Source organism: Empidonax traillii, unplaced genomic scaffold, assembly GCF_003031625.1.
Source record: "Empidonax traillii isolate 1590-97213 ecotype Southwest subspecies unplaced genomic scaffold, ASM303162v1 scaffold99:size1466351, whole genome shotgun sequence".
Taxonomy (NCBI): Eukaryota; Metazoa; Chordata; class Aves; order Passeriformes; family Tyrannidae; genus Empidonax; species Empidonax traillii.
The window spans coordinates 619,240-642,774 of record NW_020955292.1 but is presented as its reverse complement, the minus strand read 5'-3'; the positions used below and the strand labels follow the sequence as shown (position 1 = coordinate 642,774).

The 23,535-nt window shown below is 44.0% G+C and overlaps 1 protein-coding gene across 2 annotated transcripts in view; it reads left to right on the top strand.

Annotated features, from left to right (window-relative positions):
* Nucleotides 1-23,535, top strand: part of GCN1 (GCN1, eIF2 alpha kinase activator homolog) — a 40,156-nt gene that overhangs the window by 7,206 nt on the left and 9,415 nt on the right. For both annotated transcript variants that reach the window (XM_027881935.1, XM_027881934.1), the window contains exons 11-47: nucleotides 91-219; nucleotides 428-478; nucleotides 871-969; nucleotides 1,243-1,416; nucleotides 2,068-2,220; nucleotides 2,895-2,987; nucleotides 4,363-4,438; nucleotides 4,573-4,732; nucleotides 5,638-5,827; nucleotides 5,945-6,069; nucleotides 6,409-6,587; nucleotides 6,760-6,853; nucleotides 7,569-7,682; nucleotides 7,881-8,079; nucleotides 8,554-8,709; nucleotides 11,284-11,465; nucleotides 11,711-11,791; nucleotides 12,253-12,396; nucleotides 13,076-13,203; nucleotides 13,380-13,569; nucleotides 13,952-14,022; nucleotides 14,740-14,905; nucleotides 15,862-16,056; nucleotides 16,230-16,476; nucleotides 16,924-17,045; nucleotides 17,352-17,466; nucleotides 17,938-18,117; nucleotides 18,442-18,662; nucleotides 19,369-19,437; nucleotides 19,564-19,702; nucleotides 19,811-20,007; nucleotides 20,335-20,477; nucleotides 21,249-21,366; nucleotides 21,520-21,735; nucleotides 22,076-22,240; nucleotides 22,641-22,802; nucleotides 23,254-23,346. In XM_027881935.1, the coding sequence (XP_027737736.1) occupies nucleotides 91-219; nucleotides 428-478; nucleotides 871-969; nucleotides 1,243-1,416; nucleotides 2,068-2,220; nucleotides 2,895-2,987; nucleotides 4,363-4,438; nucleotides 4,573-4,732; nucleotides 5,638-5,827; nucleotides 5,945-6,069; nucleotides 6,409-6,587; nucleotides 6,760-6,853; nucleotides 7,569-7,682; nucleotides 7,881-8,079; nucleotides 8,554-8,709; nucleotides 11,284-11,465; nucleotides 11,711-11,791; nucleotides 12,253-12,396; nucleotides 13,076-13,203; nucleotides 13,380-13,569; nucleotides 13,952-14,022; nucleotides 14,740-14,905; nucleotides 15,862-16,056; nucleotides 16,230-16,476; nucleotides 16,924-17,045; nucleotides 17,352-17,466; nucleotides 17,938-18,117; nucleotides 18,442-18,662; nucleotides 19,369-19,437; nucleotides 19,564-19,702; nucleotides 19,811-20,007; nucleotides 20,335-20,477; nucleotides 21,249-21,366; nucleotides 21,520-21,735; nucleotides 22,076-22,240; nucleotides 22,641-22,802; nucleotides 23,254-23,346 (5,336 nt within the window). The remainder of the gene's footprint in view (nucleotides 1-90; nucleotides 220-427; nucleotides 479-870; nucleotides 970-1,242; nucleotides 1,417-2,067; nucleotides 2,221-2,894; nucleotides 2,988-4,362; nucleotides 4,439-4,572; nucleotides 4,733-5,637; nucleotides 5,828-5,944; nucleotides 6,070-6,408; nucleotides 6,588-6,759; nucleotides 6,854-7,568; nucleotides 7,683-7,880; nucleotides 8,080-8,553; nucleotides 8,710-11,283; nucleotides 11,466-11,710; nucleotides 11,792-12,252; nucleotides 12,397-13,075; nucleotides 13,204-13,379; nucleotides 13,570-13,951; nucleotides 14,023-14,739; nucleotides 14,906-15,861; nucleotides 16,057-16,229; nucleotides 16,477-16,923; nucleotides 17,046-17,351; nucleotides 17,467-17,937; nucleotides 18,118-18,441; nucleotides 18,663-19,368; nucleotides 19,438-19,563; nucleotides 19,703-19,810; nucleotides 20,008-20,334; nucleotides 20,478-21,248; nucleotides 21,367-21,519; nucleotides 21,736-22,075; nucleotides 22,241-22,640; nucleotides 22,803-23,253; nucleotides 23,347-23,535) is intronic.

Below are 23,535 nucleotides of genomic sequence, written 5' to 3'. Positions count from 1 at the left end.
GAGTTGAGCCGGGTGTAAAGATATGTCCTTGCCTTGCTGCTTTTATGCAGTTTGTTGTCAGGAACTCTGAGCTTGTGCATTGTCTTCTAGGTCATCTGAAATCCAACAGTGTGCAGCTGATGGATGAAGCGGTTGTGGCACTGAGGAACCTGGCTCGGCAGTGCAGCGATCCTTCGGCTGTGGAGTCACTGGGCAAACACCTTTTTGCCATCTTAGGGGGTGAGTAAATTGTAGGATAAGCAGTGGGGATGAATACAGGTGTGACAGCCTCAAGGAGTCTGTGTACTGTATTTTCTGTTGTCTTTTGCTGCTCGTATGGCAGGGGTGGCTCAACCTGGCTCAGGGGTAATGGGGCAAGCTGGTTCTCGATGTAGCACAAAGCAGTTGTCTGTAAGTCACCTGTCACCCATGTGTTTCTTGTTGGCAGGCTCAGAGGGGAAGCTGACAGTTGTTGCTCAGAAGATGAGCGTCCTTTCAGGTGAGGATCCTAGGAGAAAACTGCTTTTCTGGTGAAAGAAATTCAGCAGAAGGCTGAATGGGAGGGATCTGTGCTTCAGCCTTCAGGATTCCCTGCCTGTCTCTCTGAATTGGCTGTAGTTGAAGCCACAGAGGGTGCTGGATACCACCTGCCAGTTCCTGGCTTTCTATTCAAAGAAAATAATTGGCTGGGAGGCCAAATATTTTATTCAAAGAGGACTTGTTTCCTGAGTAGAAAGGAAGACAGAGATCCTGCAGTGTATGTGACATCCTGATGTAGTGACAAGAAAAAAGATGTCTGTGCAGTGATTGAAATGTGAAGGGTCATTCTTGATTGGCTTTAGATTTTGTGCTGGTAGTTTGGGAACTGCTGAGAGAATTCTGTCCTTTCAGGGATTGGCAGCCTTAGTCACCATGTGGTTTCTGGACCCTCCAGCCAAGCTCTGAGTGGAACCATGGCTGAGCTTTTCATCCCTTTCCTGCAGCAAGAAGGTGAGACATCTTGCCTTTGTTGTGTGTTTGCTAAGCTGCTTTTATCTTGAGCAGGATTTCCACATGGCCTGTAATTCAGGATAAATCTGGGTTCTTGGCTGCTGTGCTATGGAGTGTGTTGCCCTGTTGTGATGAGCAGCCACACGGCCACAGTGCCTGTCAGGAGCACACATGTTCTTTTCTTGCATTCTGACATCGTTGCCTGCTTTCTGGTTTATGTTCCTGTGCTCTGTGCAGTTGCTGAACTGACATGAGCTCTGTGTTTCTTCCCAGTGCACGAAGGCACGTTGGTTCATGCAGTCTCTGTCCTGGCTCTTTGGTGTGTTCGGTTCACCACAGAGGTTCCTAAAAAGCTGGTAGAATGGCTCAAGAAAGCCTTCAGCCTTAAAACCTCGACTTCAGCTGTGAGACATGCCTATCTGCAGTGCATGCTGGCCTCCTTCAAAGGTAAAACTGGGCAGCTTTATTTTTGTCTTCCACTTAAACTGTCAGGTTTTTAGCTCAGGGACCATCTTTTGTTTTATATAGCGCCCAGCTCACTGAAATCTTGGTCTGTGTCTTTGACTCTTGGAAGCTTTAAAAAAAGAAATAAAATTACTGTGTTTGAAATTAAGAACTTAAGAAATTATCTTTTGGTGATCCTCTTGAGATTTTCATCTGTTGGTCCTATCCACTTTGACTGCAGCATTTCATCCACAGTTGTTAGACCTCTGGGATTCCTTAACTTCTGAATGTTTGAAGTGGAACAGATGGTCATGGCTTGCCAGGAATGTACTTTCCCTCTCTTAGGGAAACATTAATCTTTGAAGTCAGACTTCCTGTGATTTGAACTAATTCCTTTAATGTAACTGAATTACCATTTTCTTTTGCATCCCATGAACAGAAATTGGTATTGAGGTGGGACTGTTCTGTCTGTGAGGGAAGGACTGAAGGGGTCACCATTTAGCTTTTCACAGTTTAATGGTAGTGACTGGCAAATACTCTGGGAGATTCAGAATCCCCCCCAGCGTGTGTCTGATTCCTTTCCTTGTCTCATGACAGCAGAAGAACCACTTTCCAACCATGTTGTTTTGTAACCTGTCTCTTTTGTCTCCTCAGGTGACACATTATTGCAGGGAATGGACTTGCTGCCAATGCTCATCCAGACAGTAGAAAAAGCAGCATCTCAAAGTACTCAGGTTCCCATGGTAACTGAAGGAGTTGCTGCAGCTTTGTTGATCTGCAGGATGTCAGTAATTGAGGGACAAACTGGTAAGGTCACAAAACATCTGGCAGAATCCAATATAAACAGGTTCTGAGGATTAATGCTTCTTGCTGACAATGAGCAGGGGCTAGAAAATCATTGCTATTTTGTAAACCAGGGAAAGATTAATTCCTGTCTCATTCAGTGAAGAATTCTTACTCTTCCATGGCTTTGCAAATTCCAGTTTCCATTCAGTTAGGGCAATATTCCTCTTTATTCTGACAGATGATGTTCACTCAGTCCTTACATGGTAGGAGTTGACCAATGCATTGAAATAATTACTTGATTGTTGTTTGGGTAATGTTTTGGAAAGCATGAGGAAGTGTCTGAGTTCATACATCTGTCAGGATATAAAAAACAGGTGCGTTCTACCAAAAGCAACACACCACTTCCCTCCTTTCCTTCGTTTTTAGTATGGTTTGCCCTATGAAAGATAAAGGTGAATCAGACTTTACATTTCACATGTCTAAGTCAGAGAAATGTATTTTTATCAGCAGGTGGGTTTTGGGCATGTTTATAATTCTGAATGGGAGAGATGAGAGGCTTTAGAACTGAAGACAAGGAAGGCTTAGAGGGAACTTGAGGGTTTTCAGGAGACAGAATTCGTCTGTATTTTATGTACACTAGTGATTCTGACTTATTTTGAAACATCCTTGATAGACATCTGTTCTTTTCCCGTCAGAGTCTAAGCTGAGTGGTTTCTGGCAGCTGATTCTGGATGAGAAAAAACAAATTTTTACATCTGAGAAGTTCTTGCAGTCTGCATCAGAGGAAGGTAAATTGGCAGTTATTGTATATCCAGTTGCTGTTTAACTCTGTTTCTTAGTACTTCCAAGAACTAATGTTTTTGTTAGCCCTGTTCTGTGATCCTTGGAGGATCACAGATTAAGTTTCAGATTAAAATGAACAGTGTACTCTTCAGAAGCACACCTAGACTAGTTGTAGTCTAAGCTTGACAATGAATCAGTTTATTTCTTGACGAACCTGTTATCACACATTTATCATTCCAATACAAAATGTGTCTGAGTGGTGTTCCCATTTGTAAGTAAAGAGGTGCAGCCAATCTGAGGAATGTGGAAAAGTCTAAAATTTACAGTAAGATGGGAGAAAGTAAAATAAGGCAGGAGAATAAAAAATGTAGGTGAAAATCTTAAGAAATGTGAGAGAAGAGTAATAACAAATGGAATTGAATTGGGCTATAAATTAGTGTCTCTGTGCTCTGTTTTGATCTCTTGTGTTTAAAGATTAATTGAAAAAAAAATTAATGGAATGTGCCCAACAGAAAACATTTCTGACTACCTACATTGTAAACTGGAAGTTTTGAAAAAGAGTTCATTAATCATTTCTCTGAAATGAATTCAATTATCTTCTGTACATAGGTACAATAGGTAAAGTTTTCTAAATGGGAAATGTAATTTCTCCTTTGCTTCCTGCAGTTCCTGTTTCCTGAAGGCAGTGTGTGTATCCATTCATTTTCCCTCCTAAGCCTGCAAATATCCTGAAACAGTGTAATTGGGAAAATTTTAGAAAGGTCCCTTAGGATGTTAGATCCAAGAACTAATGCTGAGGGTAAATACTGTCGTGGTTTGTTGTTGCTGATTTGTTGCAAAGCCATCCAGCTGTGAGATCGTTAACGTGCCCAAATCTCGATACCTTGGATGTCACATCCAAGGTTAGGGGGTTATAACCCACCCCATGGTTCAGGGCTTCTGCTCCTGCTTTTATGATGTGGTTGAGCATCCATTCACAAACCAAAGGGCCCAGTGGCAGCTGACACTCAGCACTCATTTCATGTCACTGAAGCTGTTTGGGGAGGGCTCAGGAATTAAAGTACTGGTGCAGTGAGTGTGGTGTTTATCATTGGCTTTGCTCTGTCAACTTAAACCAAAATAGGTCACACACAGTGGTCAGGAAAATTGTCCTGGGTTCCAGCTAACAACACTTCTATGAAATCACGGTTCTATTCCCAGTCTTGGCAGACCTGAGCTGGATTTATCTGTAGCTTCACTGAGAAGATTATGTAGAGGCTCAGCTTGCGGAGCTATTTTACCGTGTCCTGCCTGCTGTTTGTTTGTTTTCAGGTTAAAAAAAACCAAAACTGCTTCCTTATGAAGTTCCACGCTATTTTAAATATTTGTCTTTTCCCACAGCCATGTGCACGGTGCTGCAGCTGACAGAGCGCCTGCTCTTGGATCACGCCCAGCGGCTGCCGGAAAGTAAAGTTCAGTACGTAGAGGTCACTTCTGCCACAGATCTGTCTGATCCCAGAGTGCTGGTGTGGGCATCTCTTGGTGCTTTTGTGTGCAGCTGGTTTGCAGAGCTGCCTCCCTGGCTACCCCGCTGTGTTTGTGTGTTTGCAGGCAGTATCACCGTGCCCTCGTTGCCGTCCTGCTGAGCCGGACCTGGCACGTTCGCAGACAGGCCCACCAAACAGTTAAGAAGCTCCTGTCCTCTCTGGGAGGGTACAAGCTGGCCTATGGGCTCTTGGAGGAGCTCAAAGTGGTTCTCGGTTCTCACAAGGTGAGTAGCCAAGAAGGTTGATCTCTGCCCAGGCAGCTGTTTGTGTCCTGCCGGTCACCTCCCTGCCCTAGATTTGCTGTTAGTATTGACATACAGTCTGATGTGAAGATTATTCAGCTCCAGATGTTCTCCTGGATTGCCATTTGTTACTGGATTACTGCATATTACAGCATCAATGTCTATGGTGTGCCTAGTCTTTTCTATATACACAAAAAACCATATTATTCTAAATTATTTGGGGAGGAAGCTGTAGTTTTCCATGGCTTTCTATTATTTTAATGCAAATGTAATCCCTTCTGGAAGACCAAGTGCTTAATTCCTTTCTTTGTATTCTGGTTCCTTTGTCCTGGCTTATAGCTCGGGCTGCCTATTTAAAACAAATGTTATAAAAATACTTAAATGGCAACTAAAATGAAAAATACAAGAGGAAACACTGAGTGCTGTATTATTGGGCTTGCTGCTGGGGCAGCACCATGTCAAGCTGTGTAATAGATTAAGTTGCATCGATAAGGTAGCAAGGCTGGGACTTGGTAAATAATCTTTCCATGTAGCAGACACAACCTGAACAAAGTATTTTTGAAAAGATACTGGGTAAAATTAGACTGCAGAAGTCGGGCATACTGTTCCCAGCCAGCTGGCTCAACCTTTTCCAAAGTCTTCTTTGCCAGAAGTGATCATTTTAGTTTTATTTTACCCCAGCTTGCCAAACTGACTATAGTCCTCCATGCCTAATCTTTCTGTCACTGTCATCTCTGTGCTCTGGTTTTGCTGTTATCCTCTCTCCCTTGTTTCCTTTGGAAACTTCAGGGGTTTGTTACTGACAGGGAGGTGATTGTTGGCATTCAGTCTGCTGTTCCTGTGGGGAAGTGCTCAGGGCTCAGGAAGGTTTGGTGTTGTCCATCCAGGTTCTGCCTCACGAGGTCCTGGTGACGGAGTCGGGAGAGCTGTCGGAGCTGGGAAGGACGTACATTCCCCCCCGAGTGCTTCTTGAGGCTCTCTGTGTCATCTCAAGCGTGGCAGGGCTTGATGTGGATTCCTTTGAGCCAGAGAAGCTGGCCCTGGAGATGCTGCTGGTGAGCCATCATCCTTCTGTAGGTAAGAGCAGGGCTAAGACCCTGATGGTCAGTGTATGGGGGTTTATTGTACATAATTTATTTCACTGTATCAGCAACCTGCTTCATGTTTATTATGCTCATTTGTTCTTCTTGCCAGTGGCAGTGCAGCCCGGACTTTGGCCAGCCCTCCTCATCAAGATGAAGATAGATCCCAAAGACTTCATCAGCAAACACCTGAATGACATCTTGCCCAGGATCACTGCCTACACTCCAGAGAACCAGGTGATTAATTCCTGCTTTCCTTGTGTTAGTTTTGGGACATTCCTTGGAACAGGAGAATTTTCTGGAGGAGTGCAGTACTAACTGGTCTGTAAGGAAGGAGATCTGTCTAAAAGATGGGGAAAAGGCAGGTTCAAAGAGAACATCTCCGGTGAAAAGGAGGTGGGATTTAAGGGAGCAAGAATGTACCAGCAGCTGAGTAGAATTTTAGATAAGGTTCGAGTACCCACTAAACAAGGAATTAGGGATTGGAACATAATGGGAGCTGCCTCAGCTGGGTATACTTCTTGGAGACAATTTGAAGGAATTCTGATTATGTTTTTTCCTTCATTTCCCTTACAGTCATCTATGAATGCAGTGGGATCTCTCTCTCTGCTTTCACCTGGTAGAGTTCTCCCCCAGCTCATCAGCACTATCACAGCATCAATGGAGAATCCAGCTCTGTGCCAGGTTACTCGAGAGGAATTTGCCATCATGAAGACACCCGAGGGAGAACTGTATGACAAGTCTATAATACAGAGGTAAGACTTAAATTTCTTGTCTCTGGGCACCTGGGGATTGAGCACTGCTGGCATCTTTCCAGTGGGTGACTGGGTGTGTCAGATGCTTTTTCTGGACAGGAGTTCCCAGATTTTTGTGTCTGGATCTCAGTCCAGATCAGTGCTGATTCTTTTCTCTACTTTTCCTTCTCAGTGCTCAACAGGATAGCATGAAAAAGGCTAACATGAAGAGGGAAAATAAAGCTTATTCCTTCAAGGAACAAATCATTGAGCTGGAGCTGAAGGAGGTGAGTTGATGAGAACAGGAAAGCCAGGCTGATCAGAACCTTCACTGCAACTCATCTGTGTTTGTTGCATGGCTTCTGGCATATGAGTGGAAAAGATTCTCTGACCTTCTTTATATAATTAAATGTTGTCTTCTCTTGTATCTGTATGTATCCATTTCTTCTCTCTTATATTTGTATTTTGATGTGCTATTCTACCTGTTTGTGAGAGCAATTACTACTTGCTAGTATCTGTTTTTCCTCCTCATCTCTAGTTCGATGTGTCTTGTGTCAATGTGTCCCAGTAAGGATTATTCCATAGGTGCTTCCATCTTGTCATCAGTAGTTCTGTTCATCCTGGCCAGGGGAGTGGGTGTGGGTGGGGGGAAGAACTTGGTGAAAGGAGGGGAATTTACCAGGTTGACTGGAACATTCTTTTATTAAAGGTTGACTTCTCTTTGCTCTGGGGAGGACAGCTCTTTTTAATGATATTGAATAATTTGTGACCAATTTAAACATGGGAGAAACTTATGCTGCTAATGGGACATTAAAGTGTTGTTAACCTGCTGATTTCCATTTTGTGTCTTTACTCAAGAGAGATATATTTGGAAGCATATTTTGGTACTGTTTTAAAAGTAAACTGCAGAGAACCTCAGTGTGTTCAGCTTTCCTCTCTACCTAATTGAGGGGCTGGTGTTAATAACTGTAGCCTAATGATGTCTGTGGCTCGCTACTGCAGGAGATAAAGAAGAAGAAAGGAATAAAGGATGAGGTGCAGTTGACAAGCAAGCAGAAGGAGCTGATGCATGCCCAGCTGGAAAGGGAGGCTCAGATAAGAAAACGGTTGAAGGAGGTGAGTTTTGATTGTATTTTTTGCAACATCTTTGCAGCTCCCTTGAGCCAAGTAATTTTGATGAAAGGGAAATGGTGTAACATAGAGAATATCTGGCAATCACCTATTTGTTTCTTTTATTAGAAATTTGATTTAACAACCCATTTTTTTCCCAATGGAGTTTTTTTATGGTAACCTTTTGAATTGTTTCTCTTACAGCTTGATAATGAGCTGGAAACAGCTCTAGGACTCCTGGACACTGTTATAAAGAAAAAGCCTCCTGGTCTCACTCAGTACATCCCTGGTCTCATCAGTTCCTTCTTGCCACTTTTTCGATCTCCTTTGGCTGCTCCAAGGATTAAGAAACTTTTTCTTTCCTTAGCTTCCTGTGTCATGCCTGCTCGACTGAAAACCTTTGGTTAGTATTTGCAGTTGCTATTTAAGGGCAAGGTGCATTATAACTGTGGCAGGGCAGTGAAAATTCTTGCTCATACAAGCTGTGGATCAGAACCAAGAAAAGACAAGAGGAAAACCCACCTGGAATAGTTCTTAGGGAGATGACTGTGATTTCCCAGAGATATGACTTCTGGATAGGGCTGGGACCGAAGACAAGGAGTTGTCTGGTCATTGTGACCAGCTCTGAGGAGCAGTTGGTCACTGTGGGAGCGTCTCCCCTGTGCAGAGTTTAGAGGATGTGAGTGTAGCTCACACATGCTGTGAGGAAAGCTGTCCCCTGTCAGCCCTGGGGCTGGCCCTCCTCTCTGTGCCTCTTTGCAGCCTGGCTGTTGCTCTGAGCTCTGTTACAGTTCTTGAGTCTGTGTTCCTGGGGATTCTCTTCTCGAGAAATCTTTGGGTTCAGTCCTCTCACGGATTCTTCACTCTTTCATTCCAGGGACTTTAGTGAGCCACGTGACCTTGCGGCTGATGAAACCAGAATGTGAGTTGGATGAGTCCTGGTGTCAGGAAGAGCTGCCCACCGCTCTGAACAGAGTTGTCAGCTTGCTGCATGCCCACACCATCCCCAGCCGAACTGGCAAGGGAGAGCCAGGTAAGAGGGATGGTAGATATGGTACATCCTGCTGACATTCTGGCCCCCTCCAATAACTATAAACTGGTTTAGTTTTCAAAGGTTGTATAATATTTTGTAAGTGAGACTTCACTTTTTTTATTTTAATTGGATAACTCTTCATAGATATGAAAAACCTTAAGGGTTTTTTTTTTGTGTGTGTGCTGGTAGTAGTAGAAGTGATGTTACAAGTGTAGTAAGTGTAGAAAAAAAAAAGCAGTATTTTTTCTTAAAATGGTTCATACAGAAATAATAGCAGTGAAATTAAGGCTCATCTTTGCCAAGGACAGCTCCTACCTTTCAACACCACTTAGCATAAGGGATTCAGCGAGACTAAGTGGAAAGACAAAATAATTGCTTGTTATCTGTGATCTCAGCAGTGAAGTGCCCGTGGCCTCTACTTGTTTGCTGTGTAGTGCTGCAGTTCATGAATATTTTATTACAGCATGGTTGTAGAAGGAGCACTTCTTTCCACTCTCTAACATGAGGGCAAGCACCACTATTTCTACAGTGCAAGAATATGATCTGAGTTAAAAATTAACCTTTTTTTCTTTTATTAATGGAGATAGTGTTAATCCAGATCACTTCCAGAATCTGCTTCAGAGAGGGGTACCCAAGTGCTTGTGCCACTGCACTGATGATAACAGCAGAGAAGAGGAGGGTTGGTTGTGTGTCCTTTGGGGGCTGGGCTGGCTTAGGTTGTCTCACAGCATGTGCTGTTCTCCAGGGCTAGAGGTGGTTCACCCAGGCTTTGAGGCTGTTCATCATCTAACTCAACAAAAGCTGCTGTGGTAGATGGTGTATATATATAAGGGAAATGTGGGGTTCTGTTTGGTCCCTCAGCCCCGTAGTTCAGTTCTCCCCTTGCTCTTGAGCTGCCAGTCAGATGTGCAGAGGTGTGACTGTGACGTCATTGTCACAGCTGAGCAGTGGCAGCTGACCATGTTGAACAGCACTTCAGTGCTGAACATCTCAGTGATAATTCAGTGTCTCCACTATGCAGTTTATTGCCATAGGAAGTGCAAGTTCATTAACATTTGAATCCATTTCCAGAGAAAAGTGGAAATATTTTCTGTCCTTCAAGATTTCCTACAGTGCTTAATTAAATTAATATCTGATTATTTTTCCACTTCTGCAAAAGAGAAAGGCAGTAGTTTCCGTAGCACTTTGTTGGACAAATCATGTTATATTCCCAGATGATTTTCCCTCATTTTCAAAGTTCTTTGGAATGTAGTTGTGCAATGTAATTTAGTGGAGGTTAATTTCTCTGGTTACCATGAGACCTAAGACAGACCCTACCTCCTTATAATGTGGATAATAAAATTTATCATTCATTGCTGAAAAGCCAAGATATATTCTATAATGTTGGTCAATACCAGCTACTGTATAAATAGAACATTTATCACCTCAGATAAAGCTTGCTTTCTCCTGCTACACAGAGAGGGATAGTGGTTGAAGCCTAGAAATACTTGGCCAATAATTAAAAATGAAACAAAAGTGTAAAAGCAAAGAGATACAGAGAAAACAGAGAGAAAAAATCCCACATCAGAAATGGAAGGGGGTTTTACCAAAGCTGTTCATGTTAAATAGGAGCTCACTCTGTGTTCAGGATTAAATATTTCTCCCTTGAACTACTTTTGCAGTATCTGTGCCCTACATAGGCTGACTAATACTGCAGTATTGTATCTGCAGTGCTCTTCATCTGCATCTTGGAAATTTAAACTTGGGCATTCTCTGTCAGCACAGATTGGATGTAGAAAGGAAACGTTTTCCCCAGACATCTGAGACTTGAATTTTAACTGGACTGACTGAGGGACTGGAAGGAGCATTTTCTATGTCCTATAGCCAAGGTTCTGTAAGAAGGAAGGAGCAAAATCTCTAACAGTGGGGATCCAAAAGCTTTAATTTTTCAAGGCGGGGAGTTTAGATTTGCACCAGAATTAGAAGGACCTCATTCTCAAGGATCCAGCTGAAGACTGGAATGACAGGTTAGCTGGTTTGGCAGGAAGTGTTTTTTAAACACTTATATAGCTGCTAAACAGGCCCTTGCTTTGGGACAAATGAACTTTAAAAGTGACTGAAATAGATTTTATTTCAGCTTTGGTTGTGTAATGGAGCTGATTTTGTGTCGCATCCCCTGCTGCCTGCAAGTATTTCCAGGATAGACAAAACCTCAGTTTTGCCTGTCTACTTTAATCCATTGAATTGTTTGAATTTCATTTACAGTGTGTATTTTTGCACTGTTGAGGCACTGGAAGTAATTTGAAATCCTAATGTGACTTTAATTAAAGCCAAACAGAATCATAGAATCATTTAGGTTGGAAAAGACCCTTAAGATCATCAAGTCCTACCCTTAACCCAACACTGAAATGCCAGAAGTCACTGATGGAGCAGGGCCATAGCAATACTTAGGGTCACAGCATGTTTGTGCATGAGGCTGAAGCTTGGCCACGTCCATTATGGGTTACCCAGGAGTACATTTTATACCAGTCAATGTTACAAACAAAGCCATGGGGGGATCAGCTGTGCTCACGGGGTTGTTTCTCCTCTTCACAGGTGCTACCCCATTATCAGCTCCAGCATTTTCCTTGGTCTTTCCTCTCCTGAAGGCGGTTATGACTGAGACACCTCATGACAGCGAGGACAAGGAGGAGTTCCTGGTCAAGATTCTGCAGATCCTTACGGTCCACGCTCAGCTGAGATCATCAGGAAATGGCCAGGCATTGCTGGTGGATGAGGTGAGAGCTGTGGCGATCCGGCAGTCGTTCAGATGAGCCTTGGAACAAAACTGCTGATGTGTAAACTGGTCAAAGCAGATTAATTCTGCAAGTTAAAGTTAACAATGTAAGGTTGTTTTATGTCACAGATTGACAGGTAGCTGTCCAGCCTTAGGTTTTGGTTGTGATTTTATAAATGTCATACACAGGCAAGGTACTTTGGAGTCACAAGACATAAAACTTTTCATCTTCCCTCCACCTTTCAGAATGGCCCAGAGTTGCTGCCCCGGAGGGACATGCTGGTTCTGCTGACCTGGGTGATAGGAACAGGTTCTCCACGGTTACAGGTGAGTCCTCAGCTTCATAACCATCAGGATTCTCCCTAAGTTTCATCAGCACCTAAATAATGGAAGTGCACTCAGCTGGTTTAAGTCTCTGAGGCTGGTGGTTGATACTTTCCCGATTTTCTCCTGTGTTTATAGTATCTTAGAATGAAATGTCTACATCTTTTTATTCCTGTGGGTTTTATTGCACCAAACATATCCTTTAGTCTTTCACAGGAGACCTTTTTTCCTTCTCTGAGGCCTTGCTCTGCCTAAGAAGTTCAGTAGTGGCTCCTCTCAGGGTTTGTTGTAAGGGATGGCAGGAAGGTCAATAATAAAAAGCAAAGAGGAGGACTGAACTCAGTTTTGTCACTATTCTTTGGGCATTTCTCCTCCTGTCATAACACTCAGCCCCTGCTCTGCTCCTGCTTTGACAGAAGTACAAGCTGTAGTGGAATCCCTAACGTTTCCTCGTGGCATTTTAGGTGTTGGCTTCCGAGGCGCTGACCGCGCTGTGCGCCAGCAGCAGCGGGGAGGACGGCTGTGCCTACGCCGAGCAGGAGGAGATCGATGTGCTCCTGCAGGCCCTGCAGTCTCCCTGCATGAATGTCCGGGATGCAGCGCTCAGGGTAGGTGGAATCATTCAGAGTCACACCGAATTCCTTCAGTTTTTGGGAGGTGAACACTGCTGAAGAGAGGATTCAGCTGTGATGCCAGTCTTTGGGTAGTGTGCCTGCAGGAGGGGCCAGTCTGAGCAATAATGCTCAGTGCTCTTTGTGCTTGATTTAGGGGTACTCTGGGTTTATCCGCATCTTTGTTTTCTTAAAACAGGTGTGCTTAGGACAACTTAACACCTTCTATTTACAATTGCACAGATCTTAATCTTAGAGAGAGAAACTGTCAAAAAATTCCTATGTGTATATTAGGCCTTGATATTGGAAAGTCTCAGCGTAGTCACTTCTAAGAACATAAAAGGAGAAAACCCAAGGGTGCTTTGTTTTCTTTGCCATGAAACAAATTCCAGCTTAGCTCACCTGAGCTGTCTTGTCTGTACTTAGAAACAGAAAAGACTGTAGTCACCAGAGCCTCTCTACATCCCGCCTGTAGAGCACTATTCCTGAGTTTCACCAGCTCACCTGTTAGCAATAGGAAGTCCTTGACTAGCATAGGCACTGTAAGGCAGAAGCAAACATGAATTTTGACACTTCCAGCTACTGAGAGCTTGACTTGGCAAAGGTTTTAAGTGTATTAAAGCATCTGTTTGTGAAAATCAGATCCTTGCACTGATTCTCCTGTAAACTAATTCAGGGACTGATGGAGCTACAAATGGTTCTGCCAACCCCAGACAGTGATGAGAAGAATGGACTGAACCTGTTGCGGCGCCTGTGGGTAGTGAAGTTTGATGTCGAAGATGAGATTCAGAAGCTGGCGGAGAGGTGAGAGTTGTTCTTGGCTGATGGAGTTTGAAGGGGACCTCTCCTCTGCTCACCTGGGTGACCTGCACTGCAGGACTTTGCCCCCACAGCTGGAGCTCTGGGTCCCCTCGATTTTAGGTGTAGCAGTGGCTGCCTGTGCTGAAGGGTGACCCGTCACCTCTCTTTGTGCCCTACAGGCTGTGGGAATCCATGGGGCTGGAGCTGCAGCCCGACCTCTGCTCTCTGCTGATCAAAGATGTCATCTACCACGAAGAGGCAGTGAGACAAGCAGGGGCTGAAGCTCTTTCCCGAGCTGTAGCTCAGTACCGAAAGCAAGCAGCAGAGGTCATGAGCAAACTCACAGAGATTTACCAGGAGAAGCTCTATGTAAGTACTCTTGTCCTAAGGGATTGACAGGCCTGTGCTTCGTCTTTTCTGTGAGTTGCTTTTCCTTTTGTCTCTCTTGAGGATGTGCATTGAGCCACAGCTTCTGTGTTTGAGCTTCTCACAGACTTCAGTGTCTTGAACCAGTAATGGCACCACTGTAGAGATGGAAGGTGTGCCTTAGGTGATACAGGAAGGCTGTGACATGGCAGGGTCAGTTTAAGTCATTTGAGGCCTAAACTTCTTGGTTTTTTACCATGCTCTTCTGCTGGAAGTATCATACCTCTGTGCAGTATTACCAAAGGGCACTGCAGCTATGACTGACAGATCCTCTGTGTGCCTGTCCTTGGAAAAGGAAGTCTGATGAAATTTTTTCTCCTTCCAGAGGCCACCTCCAGTTTTGGATGCTTTGGGACGAGTGATATCTGAATCACCCCCTGACCAGTGGGAAGCAAGGTACAGTCATCTTCAGGCTGATCTCATCATTTCCTGTGTGTCCAAATGAGATTTTTTGATATTTATTTAGAAGAACAAATTATATGCAATTTTATTGACTTGCTGGTTTCTCATGTCCCTCCGGTAGAGAATATTTGTGCCACTCAAGCAGGCTGGGCAGGCAGAGCTGAAATGTTTTTAATTCCAGCAAAATACTGGATGCTATCTTCTCTGTGTCCTGATAAAGAAGAGAGACTGTCTGATTTTTGTGTTCTCACCTCTGTATGGGCCATTGATTGTTTCAAGAGCAGCAGTGCAAGCCTTAATGAACTGGATGAATTCCAATTTGGATAATTAACTTTTTGTTTACTTGTGTACAATACAGGTTTAATTGAAGATCATCTTGTTTGCTACTTGTCGTGAGCTAATCTGTCCTTTAGTCTGATGTACCTTGTAAAGCTGCTGTATTCCAGCAGTAGGTGAGGTGATCCTGGTGTCTGAGTTGGCTCAAGTATCTGTAATGCCTAATGGAGATAAAAGTCATTATATGGCTGAGGGATTGTTGCCCTTTTGGGAGGCTGCAGCACGGGGTTATGTAATGAAATACACAGAGGTTGGATGCTCTGAGGCTCTTTGTTTTCATTATGGTTCTCTCTCAAGTTTTTAATGTACTGTGACTGTGAGCTCAAGCAAATTCTGTGCAAAGTCAGTAAGCTTACAGGCTCACCATCTTCACAGGTGTGGCATAGCTCTGGCTCTCAACAAGCTCTCAGAGCATCTGGACAGTTCTCAGGTGAAGCCCCTCTTTCAGTTTTTTGTGCCGGATGCTCTGAACGATCGCAGTCCTGAGGTCAGGAAGTGCATGTTGGATGCAGCTCTTTCGACGCTCAACACTCATGGCAAAGTAAGTCTGAACGTTTCTTCCTCTAGCAGTGGAACAAAGATGTGATGGAGTTGTAGATAATGTTTTGGAGCCCACAGATTTTGTTTTTTAAGTTTTTTTTTTCACATTTCCTAGGGGTTGCTGTTACTTGTAACAGCTGAAAACTTTCAGTTGGGAATTTTTGTGTGTTCAGAGTTGTTCTGTTAGTGTTGACTAAGTGTGGTTCTTCCCTGTCATTGCTATAAAAAAGAAATACCTCTAAATCAACTGTATTTAAAATGGTATAAAACTAGAGTAATAAAAATTAAATCAGACCACAGATCTTTTAATCCTGGGAAGATGAAAATTCCTTTTCAGGCTTCATGCAAAGCAAAACATCAAAGCTTGCCGATTGTTGGCTTAATTAAACTGAAAACAGCTGAAGTCATTGAGGGAACTGAGGACCATCCTTCTCCCTGCCAGCCCTTCCCAAGCAGTGTCACATGGGGGAGGTGTGCAGGGTGGGAACTGCTCAGCTTCTGATTTCCTCATATGTGCCAGTCACCTCTGGACAGATGTCTGTATTCCTGGTTAGCCCAAGACAGTTTGGGTGTTTTCATATTATTTGTTCTTTCCTTCTGTTTCTTAGAAAAACAGTGTGAAGTTTGTTTGATGTTTCTGCTCCCCCTTTGCTAATGGGGCAAGCAGAGGGGCAGGCACTGATGCTCAGGCCTGGGAGCTTGCACTGCTTCTGGCAGAACATCACGCTGGCAGGCTCGGGGAATCTAATTTTGAAGAGCTAACTTCTCTCTAGCAGGAAATATTTGTTGCCTATCGGGATGGCACAAGGTTTTATGTGATGTGACACATGAAATGAACTGTAAATACAGTGTGATTGTTCAGTTGTTGGCTCAGAGAAGAACAAACAAGTCCACTGAGCATTGCAAATCTCATTCTGAGTGGACTCTAGTGGCAAGTTCTGTGGTTTTGTTTTTCAGGACAATGTTAACTCTCTCTTGCCAGTGTTTGAAGAATTCCTGAAAAATGCTCCTAATGATGCCAGCTATGATGCTGTCAGGCAAAGCGTGGTCATTCTGATGGGGTCACTGGCAAAACATCTGGACAAGAGTGACCCTAAAGTGAAACCAATTGTTGGCAAACTGATAGCAGCCTTGTCCACCCCATCTCAGCAGGTAGGTGCCTTTGGGAGGAGTGCTCAGGTTCCCCCCAGAGGCAGTTTAACACTAGGATACTTTTAGGGATGTCAGAGAGATGACAAATGGTTCTGGTGACGGAAAGGTGTCATTGGGGGCTCAGTCTAGTGGGGAGTACTTAGTGGTCTGATGGCTGGTGGGTTGTTCTACAGGTTCAGGAATCAGTGGCGAGCTGTTTACCACCTCTGGTGCCCGCCATTAAGGAGGATGCAGGAGGGATGATCCAGAAGCTGATGCAGCTGCTTTTGGAGTCCGATAAGTACGCTGAGCGCAAAGGTGCAGCCTATGGGCTGGCAGGGCTGGTCAAAGGCCTGGGCATCCTCTCTCTCAAGCAGCAGGAGATGATGAGCACGCTGACCGATGCCATCCAGGACAAGAAGAACTTCCGCCGGCGGGAGGGTAAGAGACAAAAGCTTTCCCCTCAGATACCCGGTGTTTCCCTGTACCCACTACCACGCCGGTCAGATGAAGTGCCTGTATCCTTGTGCTTGGCTTAGCTACGTTTATTTTACTAAAGTTTGAAGAGAAAGAAATGGGAAGTGGCTGTTTTGAGGCCATAAAATTGCTCCATTCACATCATGGTGGAAGAAGGATTTCTGGTCCTAGACTATACACGTGTCCCTTTCTCCTGCTCTCAGAGGCAGGTTTTGCTGGGATGGCTCCTTTTCCGGGGCCACAAATCCCCACTGCAGCACAAGCCACAAGGGCAAGAAAGCAAGAGACTTTAAACTGTGAGATTTGAGTGCTTCTGGAGGAATTCTGAGATATTTGGCAAACATTTCTTGTTTTTCCACCCCCTTTATATGAAGTTGTGTTTTCCTCTGACTGTGCTTCTTGGGTTTTTAGGGGCTCTGTTTGCCTTCGAGATGCTCTGCAGCATGCTTGGGAAGCTCTTTGAGCCCTATGTGGTTCATGTGCTGCCTCACTTGCTGCTTTGTTTTGGAGATGGGAACCAGTATGTGCGAGAGGTAAGTGCCTTCACTTCCTGCAATCGCAGAGCGTTGAGAGAAAGACAAATGGAATGGATGTGAATCCTGTTTGTAACCAGGCAAATTGAAAAGATGACCTATCCCTTGAGATGCCGCTAATAACAATTTGATCTTCTTAATAACTGAAAGCATCTGATTTTGTTGGGCATTAATGGGGAGCTACTTAGCGAGCTGCATCATTGTACTGAGACTATTCACACGAAGGCTTTGTTCCCAGTCAGTCTCAGAGGAAGGGAATAAACACGTGTTGTGTCACAGTTTGTAAGTGTTCTCTTCTCCTTGGAGGCTGCAGATGACTGTGCCAAAGCCGTGATGAGCAATCTGAGTACTCATGGAGTGAAGCTGGTTTTGCCATCACTTCTTGCAGCCCTAGAAGAGGAATCTTGGAGAACTAAAGCTGGTATGGAGCAATATCTGACTGGCGAGATGAGAGTAACTCACAGTTCCCTTTACTGTTTTTCCCCTTGTGCATTCCATCATCTCTACAGATGGCTGTGATGTTTATTATCTGTAGAACTTTTAGAGCTTTTGAGATACAAATGAGTTCCCTGACACATTTGGGCAACCTGTTTTCCTCCCAGCATAGTCCAAGGACAGTTTGTACCCCGATCTCTGTAGAAGTACACCAGAACCTGGAATTTTCCTCCCACATTTCACTTACCTAGTACAAAACCAAAAAAAGTATTTTTTAGTGTCTTTAGGTAGCACAGAGTGTCTTAATGCATTTCAGCCTTTCTTTGTGTTCTCCAGCTGGTAGATTTGAATTTGAGATAAATGTGATTTATCTTCTCATATCGATTCTTAATGCTGTGTATTGTTTTGTGCTTTGTCTTGTCTTTTTTAATTTTTTTTTGGTGTACTTTGTGCACAGGCTCAGTGGAACTGCTGGGGGCTATGGCATACTGTGCTCCCAAACAGCTTTCTTCCTGCTTACCCAACATCGTGCCCAAGCTCACTGAAGTGCTGACAGATTCCCACGTGAAGGTGCAGAACGCAGGGCAGCAGGCTCTCAGGCAGATTGGGTCTGTCATCAGGAACCCAGAGATCCTGGGTAAGAACTGTCTCCATCTCTAATGTCCTGGCCTGACAGTGGTGTATAACAGCAAGATTTACGTTCAAATGCAAATTTGTATAGAAATTAAACTACTCCTATGGAAATATAACATGAAAGCTTGACAGCTTGTCTGCTTCTAGGCTTTTCAAATGCTCCTGTCCATTTTGTCAGCTGGTGTTAATAGGGTTTCCCCTGTCCCTGTGCTGCTGGTTCCTTTAGAAGGATCTAAAACATGCCATGAGAGATCACCAGCTCAGCCTGACAATGCATGTTTGGTTATGTACAAATAAAGTTTTTTCTCTCCTTTTAAAAAATGTTCAGCGATCGCTCCAGTTCTGTTGGATGCTCTCACTGACCCCTCCAGGAAGACCCAGAAGTGTCTGCAGACTCTCCTGGATACCAAATTTGTCCATTTCATTGATGCTCCGTCCTTGGCACTGATCATGCCAATTGTTCAGAGAGCTTTTCAGGACCGTTCCACAGACACCAGGAAAATGGCTGCCCAGATCATTGGGAACATGTACTCCCTGACTGACCAGAAGGTGTGGTGCTAAAAATGCTCTCTAAAACTGTATTACTCTTAATACAATACTGGGTAGGGGACAACAGACAAGCACTACAGAGAATTTATTTGGCTTGTAGATTTTGCTGTTAAGGTAGAAAATATTAGCATCCATGCAGATTCTTTAATTAAATGTATGTAAATGAACAGATCGTGACTCTGAAGACAGTGACAGTTCTCAGGTGCTTAAGACTGCTCTGTGCTTCGGTCACCTAGTTAGTACCATATTTATCCCTGCAAAAAGGTCTTGTAATTTTTACCATATAAGAAATGCCTTAACAAACAAACAAGTGAAGCACAGATCAGCTGCTTACAAATGGATCCAGGGTTTGTTTGAAAAGCATTTCTAGGACCTGACTGCAGGCTAAAGATCTGTGTTTAATTTTTGTGCTGATAATCTCTACATTTAAACCTTGTGTAAATGTTAAGAGTGTTGAATTTTCCTTAGATACAAAGTGCTGGGTTGTGAGTGAGCATCGAAAAGGTTTTGGTCTGCACGAAACTGGTGTTCTTTCTTGCACTTACAGAACTGTGCTAATTTGCAGGATTGTGAAAGCAACTGATTAAACTCTCAGGATACTAGGGATGTTTGCTAATAATAAGGGGTGAATGTCCTTTACATGAAGGTGATTTATGGTTTTTCTCGTTTTGAATCTGGTTCTTACTCTCCGGGCTCTTTGTTTCAGGATCTGGCTCCGTACCTGCCCAGCGTTACTCCCGGACTGAAGGCATCTCTGCTGGACCCTGTTCCTGAAGTAAGTCTTTTGTGCAAAGTTTTTCTTTCAGTGCATTAGGTTGGACACTGTCCTAACCAGTGTGACACATCTCTAGCAGTAACTTGGGGCGGGTGTGTTGCAGATCTCTGTTTCCCTTGTCTGTAGGTGCGCACGGTGTCTGCAAAGGCACTGGGAGCCATGGTGAAGGGCATGGGAGAGTCGTGCTTTGAGGATCTGCTGCCGTGGCTGATGGAGACACTGACATATGAGCAGAGCTCGGTGGATCGCTCTGGTGCTGCTCAAGGTGGGGACAGCCACGTCTGAATACTGAGCGTGGACTTTCTCCTATTAAACCAGATTAGCTGCTTGTTTCTTGTGTGTATCAGCTCTGTTCCCTGCTTTTTTTCCTCAGGTCTGGCTGAAGTTATGGCTGGTTTGGGGGTAGAAAAGCTGGAGAAACTTATGCCAGAGATTGTAGCTACTGCCAGTAAAGTGGATATTGCTCCCCATGTACGAGATGGTTATATCATGATGTTCAACTACCTGCCGATAACCTTTGGAGACAAGTTCACTCCCTATGTTGGCCCCATCATTCCTTGTATCCTTAAGGTATGTAGCAGACGTGAAGAATTTTATTTATTAAAGGATTAAAAAAAAGTCTCCAGAGTGTTTTTAAGTATCATTTCCAGTAGTTGTGGGACATGTCAGAAAAAAAGGGGGAACTGAAATTATTTTTTCTTCCAAGTTGTTTGCTTGCTGTCTTTCATTTGTAATCACCAGCCATTTCTTGAAATCACCTTTGTGCATTCACAGCTCCACAGTTCACTTGCTTTTCACGGCTGAGAGAGAAAAACATCGATTTGTTTTCCTCCTGTAGCTTCTGTGTATTGTGCTGAGCCCCCGAGTTTCCAGAGCCCCTTTTCTGTCTGTGTGCAGGCGCTGGCAGACGAGAACGAGTTCGTGCGGGACACGGCGCTGCGGGCGGGGCAGCGCATCATCAGCATGTACGCTGAGACTGCCATCGCGCTGCTCCTGCCACAGCTCGAGGACGGCCTGTTTGATGACCTCTGGAGGATAAGGTGAGGGATAACCAGCTTATCCACAGACATTTCTCTCCCATGGATGAAAAACTAGTGCAATTTAGACTCTGCGTTGCTCCTCGAGGAAATGCAGAGAACCTCCCAGGAAGCAAAATCAAGTGCATCTTTTTGCTTGTTGATTTGAGCATGATGCCTTGTAACACTGAGTCTGCGAAGCCCTGCCTGCCTGGATCAGGTTTCCTGATACCTGCAGAGCGTTCCTGCTGGATTATTAATTCTGGTGGTGACTCTGAAATGCACTTCCAAGGCAGTTATGTGGCAATATTTGGCCCTCGTGTATTGTTTTTCATTTTTCCAAATGCTGAGTAAGTTATTGTTCTCCTGTGTATGGAAATGTGCAGTGGAGCGCTCACAGCTGATAGCAGTTGCTCAAAAATTAGTTGCACTAAATGATTTGTGTCAGCTGAGTGCTGCTAAGTGCTCCTATCCCAGGTGAATGTTGTTTGGGTTGAGACAGATGCTGGCAATGTGTTGCTCCTTTTGAGAAGCCAGGCTATTCTCAGATTCATCACTTTGATTTGGAAATTCTCCCAGCCCTTCCAGTTTGGAATTCGTTCCTTCCCTTTCTCTTTAGCGTGCTGCTTTCAGCCATGTTGGCAGATGGTGTCACACATCAGCCTGTGCAGTGTTTCAGTGCTGACCCAGCTCTGCCTCACGTTTGGCTCCTGTCTGTAGCTGACATCCTGTCAGATTTGGGCAGGTACTGCCTGAGCGCCCTGTTTGTAACACTTGACTTGCTCCTGTTGGCAGGTTTAGCTCAGTTCAGCTCCTTGGAGATCTTCTATTCCATATCTCAGGAGTCACTGGAAAAATGACCACAGAAACTGCCTCAGAGGATGACAACTTTGGAACAGCCCAGTCAAACAAGGTAAAGCAGTTCTTGTGTGTTGTGCTTTTATTTCTTTTTTAATTCTCTTATTTTAAATCAGCACTGAAAGCCTGATGGAAAGACAGATTGAGTAATCATGTTTTTTTTAAAGTTTCACGAGTGGATAATACAATTTATGCTGTTTCTTTTTAGGCTATTATTAATGCTCTGGGAGTGGAGAGGAGGAACAGGGTGCTGGCAGGGCTGTACATGGGCCGCTCTGACACCCAGCTGGTGGTGCGCCAGGCCTCCTTGCACGTCTGGAAGATTGTTGTCTCGAACACTCCTCGCACGCTGCGGGAAATTTTGCCAACGCTCTTTGGGCTTCTGCTGAAATTCCTGGCCAGTACTTGTGCAGATAAGCGAACGGTGAGAAATGGAGTTGCACCTTTATCTTTCTGCAGATGACTGTAGAAACTGATTCCTGAGGAACACAGGATAATTCTTCTCTATAAATCATTTCAAAGCCATCATCAGTTGAAGTGTTCTGAGCATGGGCATGTCTGAGTTCTCTGCTGAAGTTCTCTCAACTATGATGAGAGTAAAACTAATTTTTCTGTGGTTATTTATAATGTTGGTGTTTCCATTCCTACTGCTCTGTCTGTGCTGTGAACAGTAGGTTATGATCAGAAGTTAACATTTGCTCAAGTTCCACCTTCTAAAGTTTTATAAAAAGGAAAATAGTTAATTAATACATTTCTGGGGACAGGTTGCAGCACGGACATTAGGAGACCTTGTCCGAAAGTTAGGAGAGAAGATCCTTCCTGAAATCATTCCTATCCTGGAAGATGGGCTGAAGTCAGACAAGAGTGATGAGAGACAAGGAGTCTGCATCGGGTTGAGCGAGATCATGAAATCGACCAGCAGGGATGCGGTGAGTTCGATGTCCAAGGGGGAAATTCCCAAATTCCAAGGTTTCTGTGTTACGGTGCAGGTATTGCACTTGAGACACGATAATACAGATAGTGCTGGACTTGTTCTGTGGACTGAATTCAGGGCTTATAACTACACTGAGTTGCTGTTCAGGCAAATGTATGGATTTGTGTCTGTTGGTAAATTCAAACATTGCACAGTTCTGATTTATATGAAAATCTTCCACTAGGTAGCCTTAGAGCACTGCAGCTTGTTTGTACTGATTAACTCTGCTTGTCTTCCAACATATTTCAATTAAACTGCAATTTAGTTTCAGTTGTGCAAATTATGCATTCTCAGCCACTTCACTGAGATTAATGTGACTATTGTGCTTTAGATATTCTGTAATTTTGCCTCTTCAGGTTCTGCTTTTCTCCGAGTCCCTGGTTCCTACAGTGAGAAAAGCACTGTGTGACCCTCTGGAAGAAGTCCGTGAGGCTGCAGCCAAAACATTTGAACAGCTGCACTCAACAATTGGCCATCAGGCTCTTGAAGACATCCTGCCCTTCTTGCTGAAGCAGCTGGTGAGCATTGCTCAGCATTAGTCAACAACCTGATTAATGATGCTGTGGGACAAGTTTTGAATAATTTACATGAAGGAGAAGGAGGGTTTTAGAGACAGACCTTCCAGGGAACAGCAGCAATATTTTGTCTCCTCCATAGACTCATCCTAGCCATTGGTAGGGAAGATCTTGTGGCTGAAGCTTAGGCCTAAAAGTTGCTACACCTGGCTGTGCTATGGAATTGCCATTGTCCCTTGCTTAAGTTGCTTGGCCACCATGCCTGAAATGGAAAATCTTTCAGATGGGACAGAAGAGTGTGGGTTTGGTTTTGCTATGTAGTAAGAGAACGTTTTTCAATAGAAGGATTTGGTTTTGGTTGTATGATCACAGGGTAAATTGTCCCTTAAAACAGGGTTTAGCTTGGTGTGTCACAGATAATTTCTCAGGTTTGTCACTTTCTCTTTCCCTGTAGGATAATGAAGAGACAGCTGACTTCGCTGTGGATGGTCTTAAACAAGTTATGGCTGTCAAGAGCCGTGTGGTGCTGCCCTACTTGGTGCCAAAGGTACAACGGGAAACAAATTTTTAACTTCATATCTGTGCTGTTTCCTCTGCTTGCTGCCAGTTTTCTTTGGACCAGTACGGCAAAAGGAAGATCATAATTTGAATTTTTTTTCTGATTTTAAGCTGAAAACATTGTCATTTGGGTTGTGATGCATAAATTTTTCATGCTGTAGATGAAGTGAGATTCCTT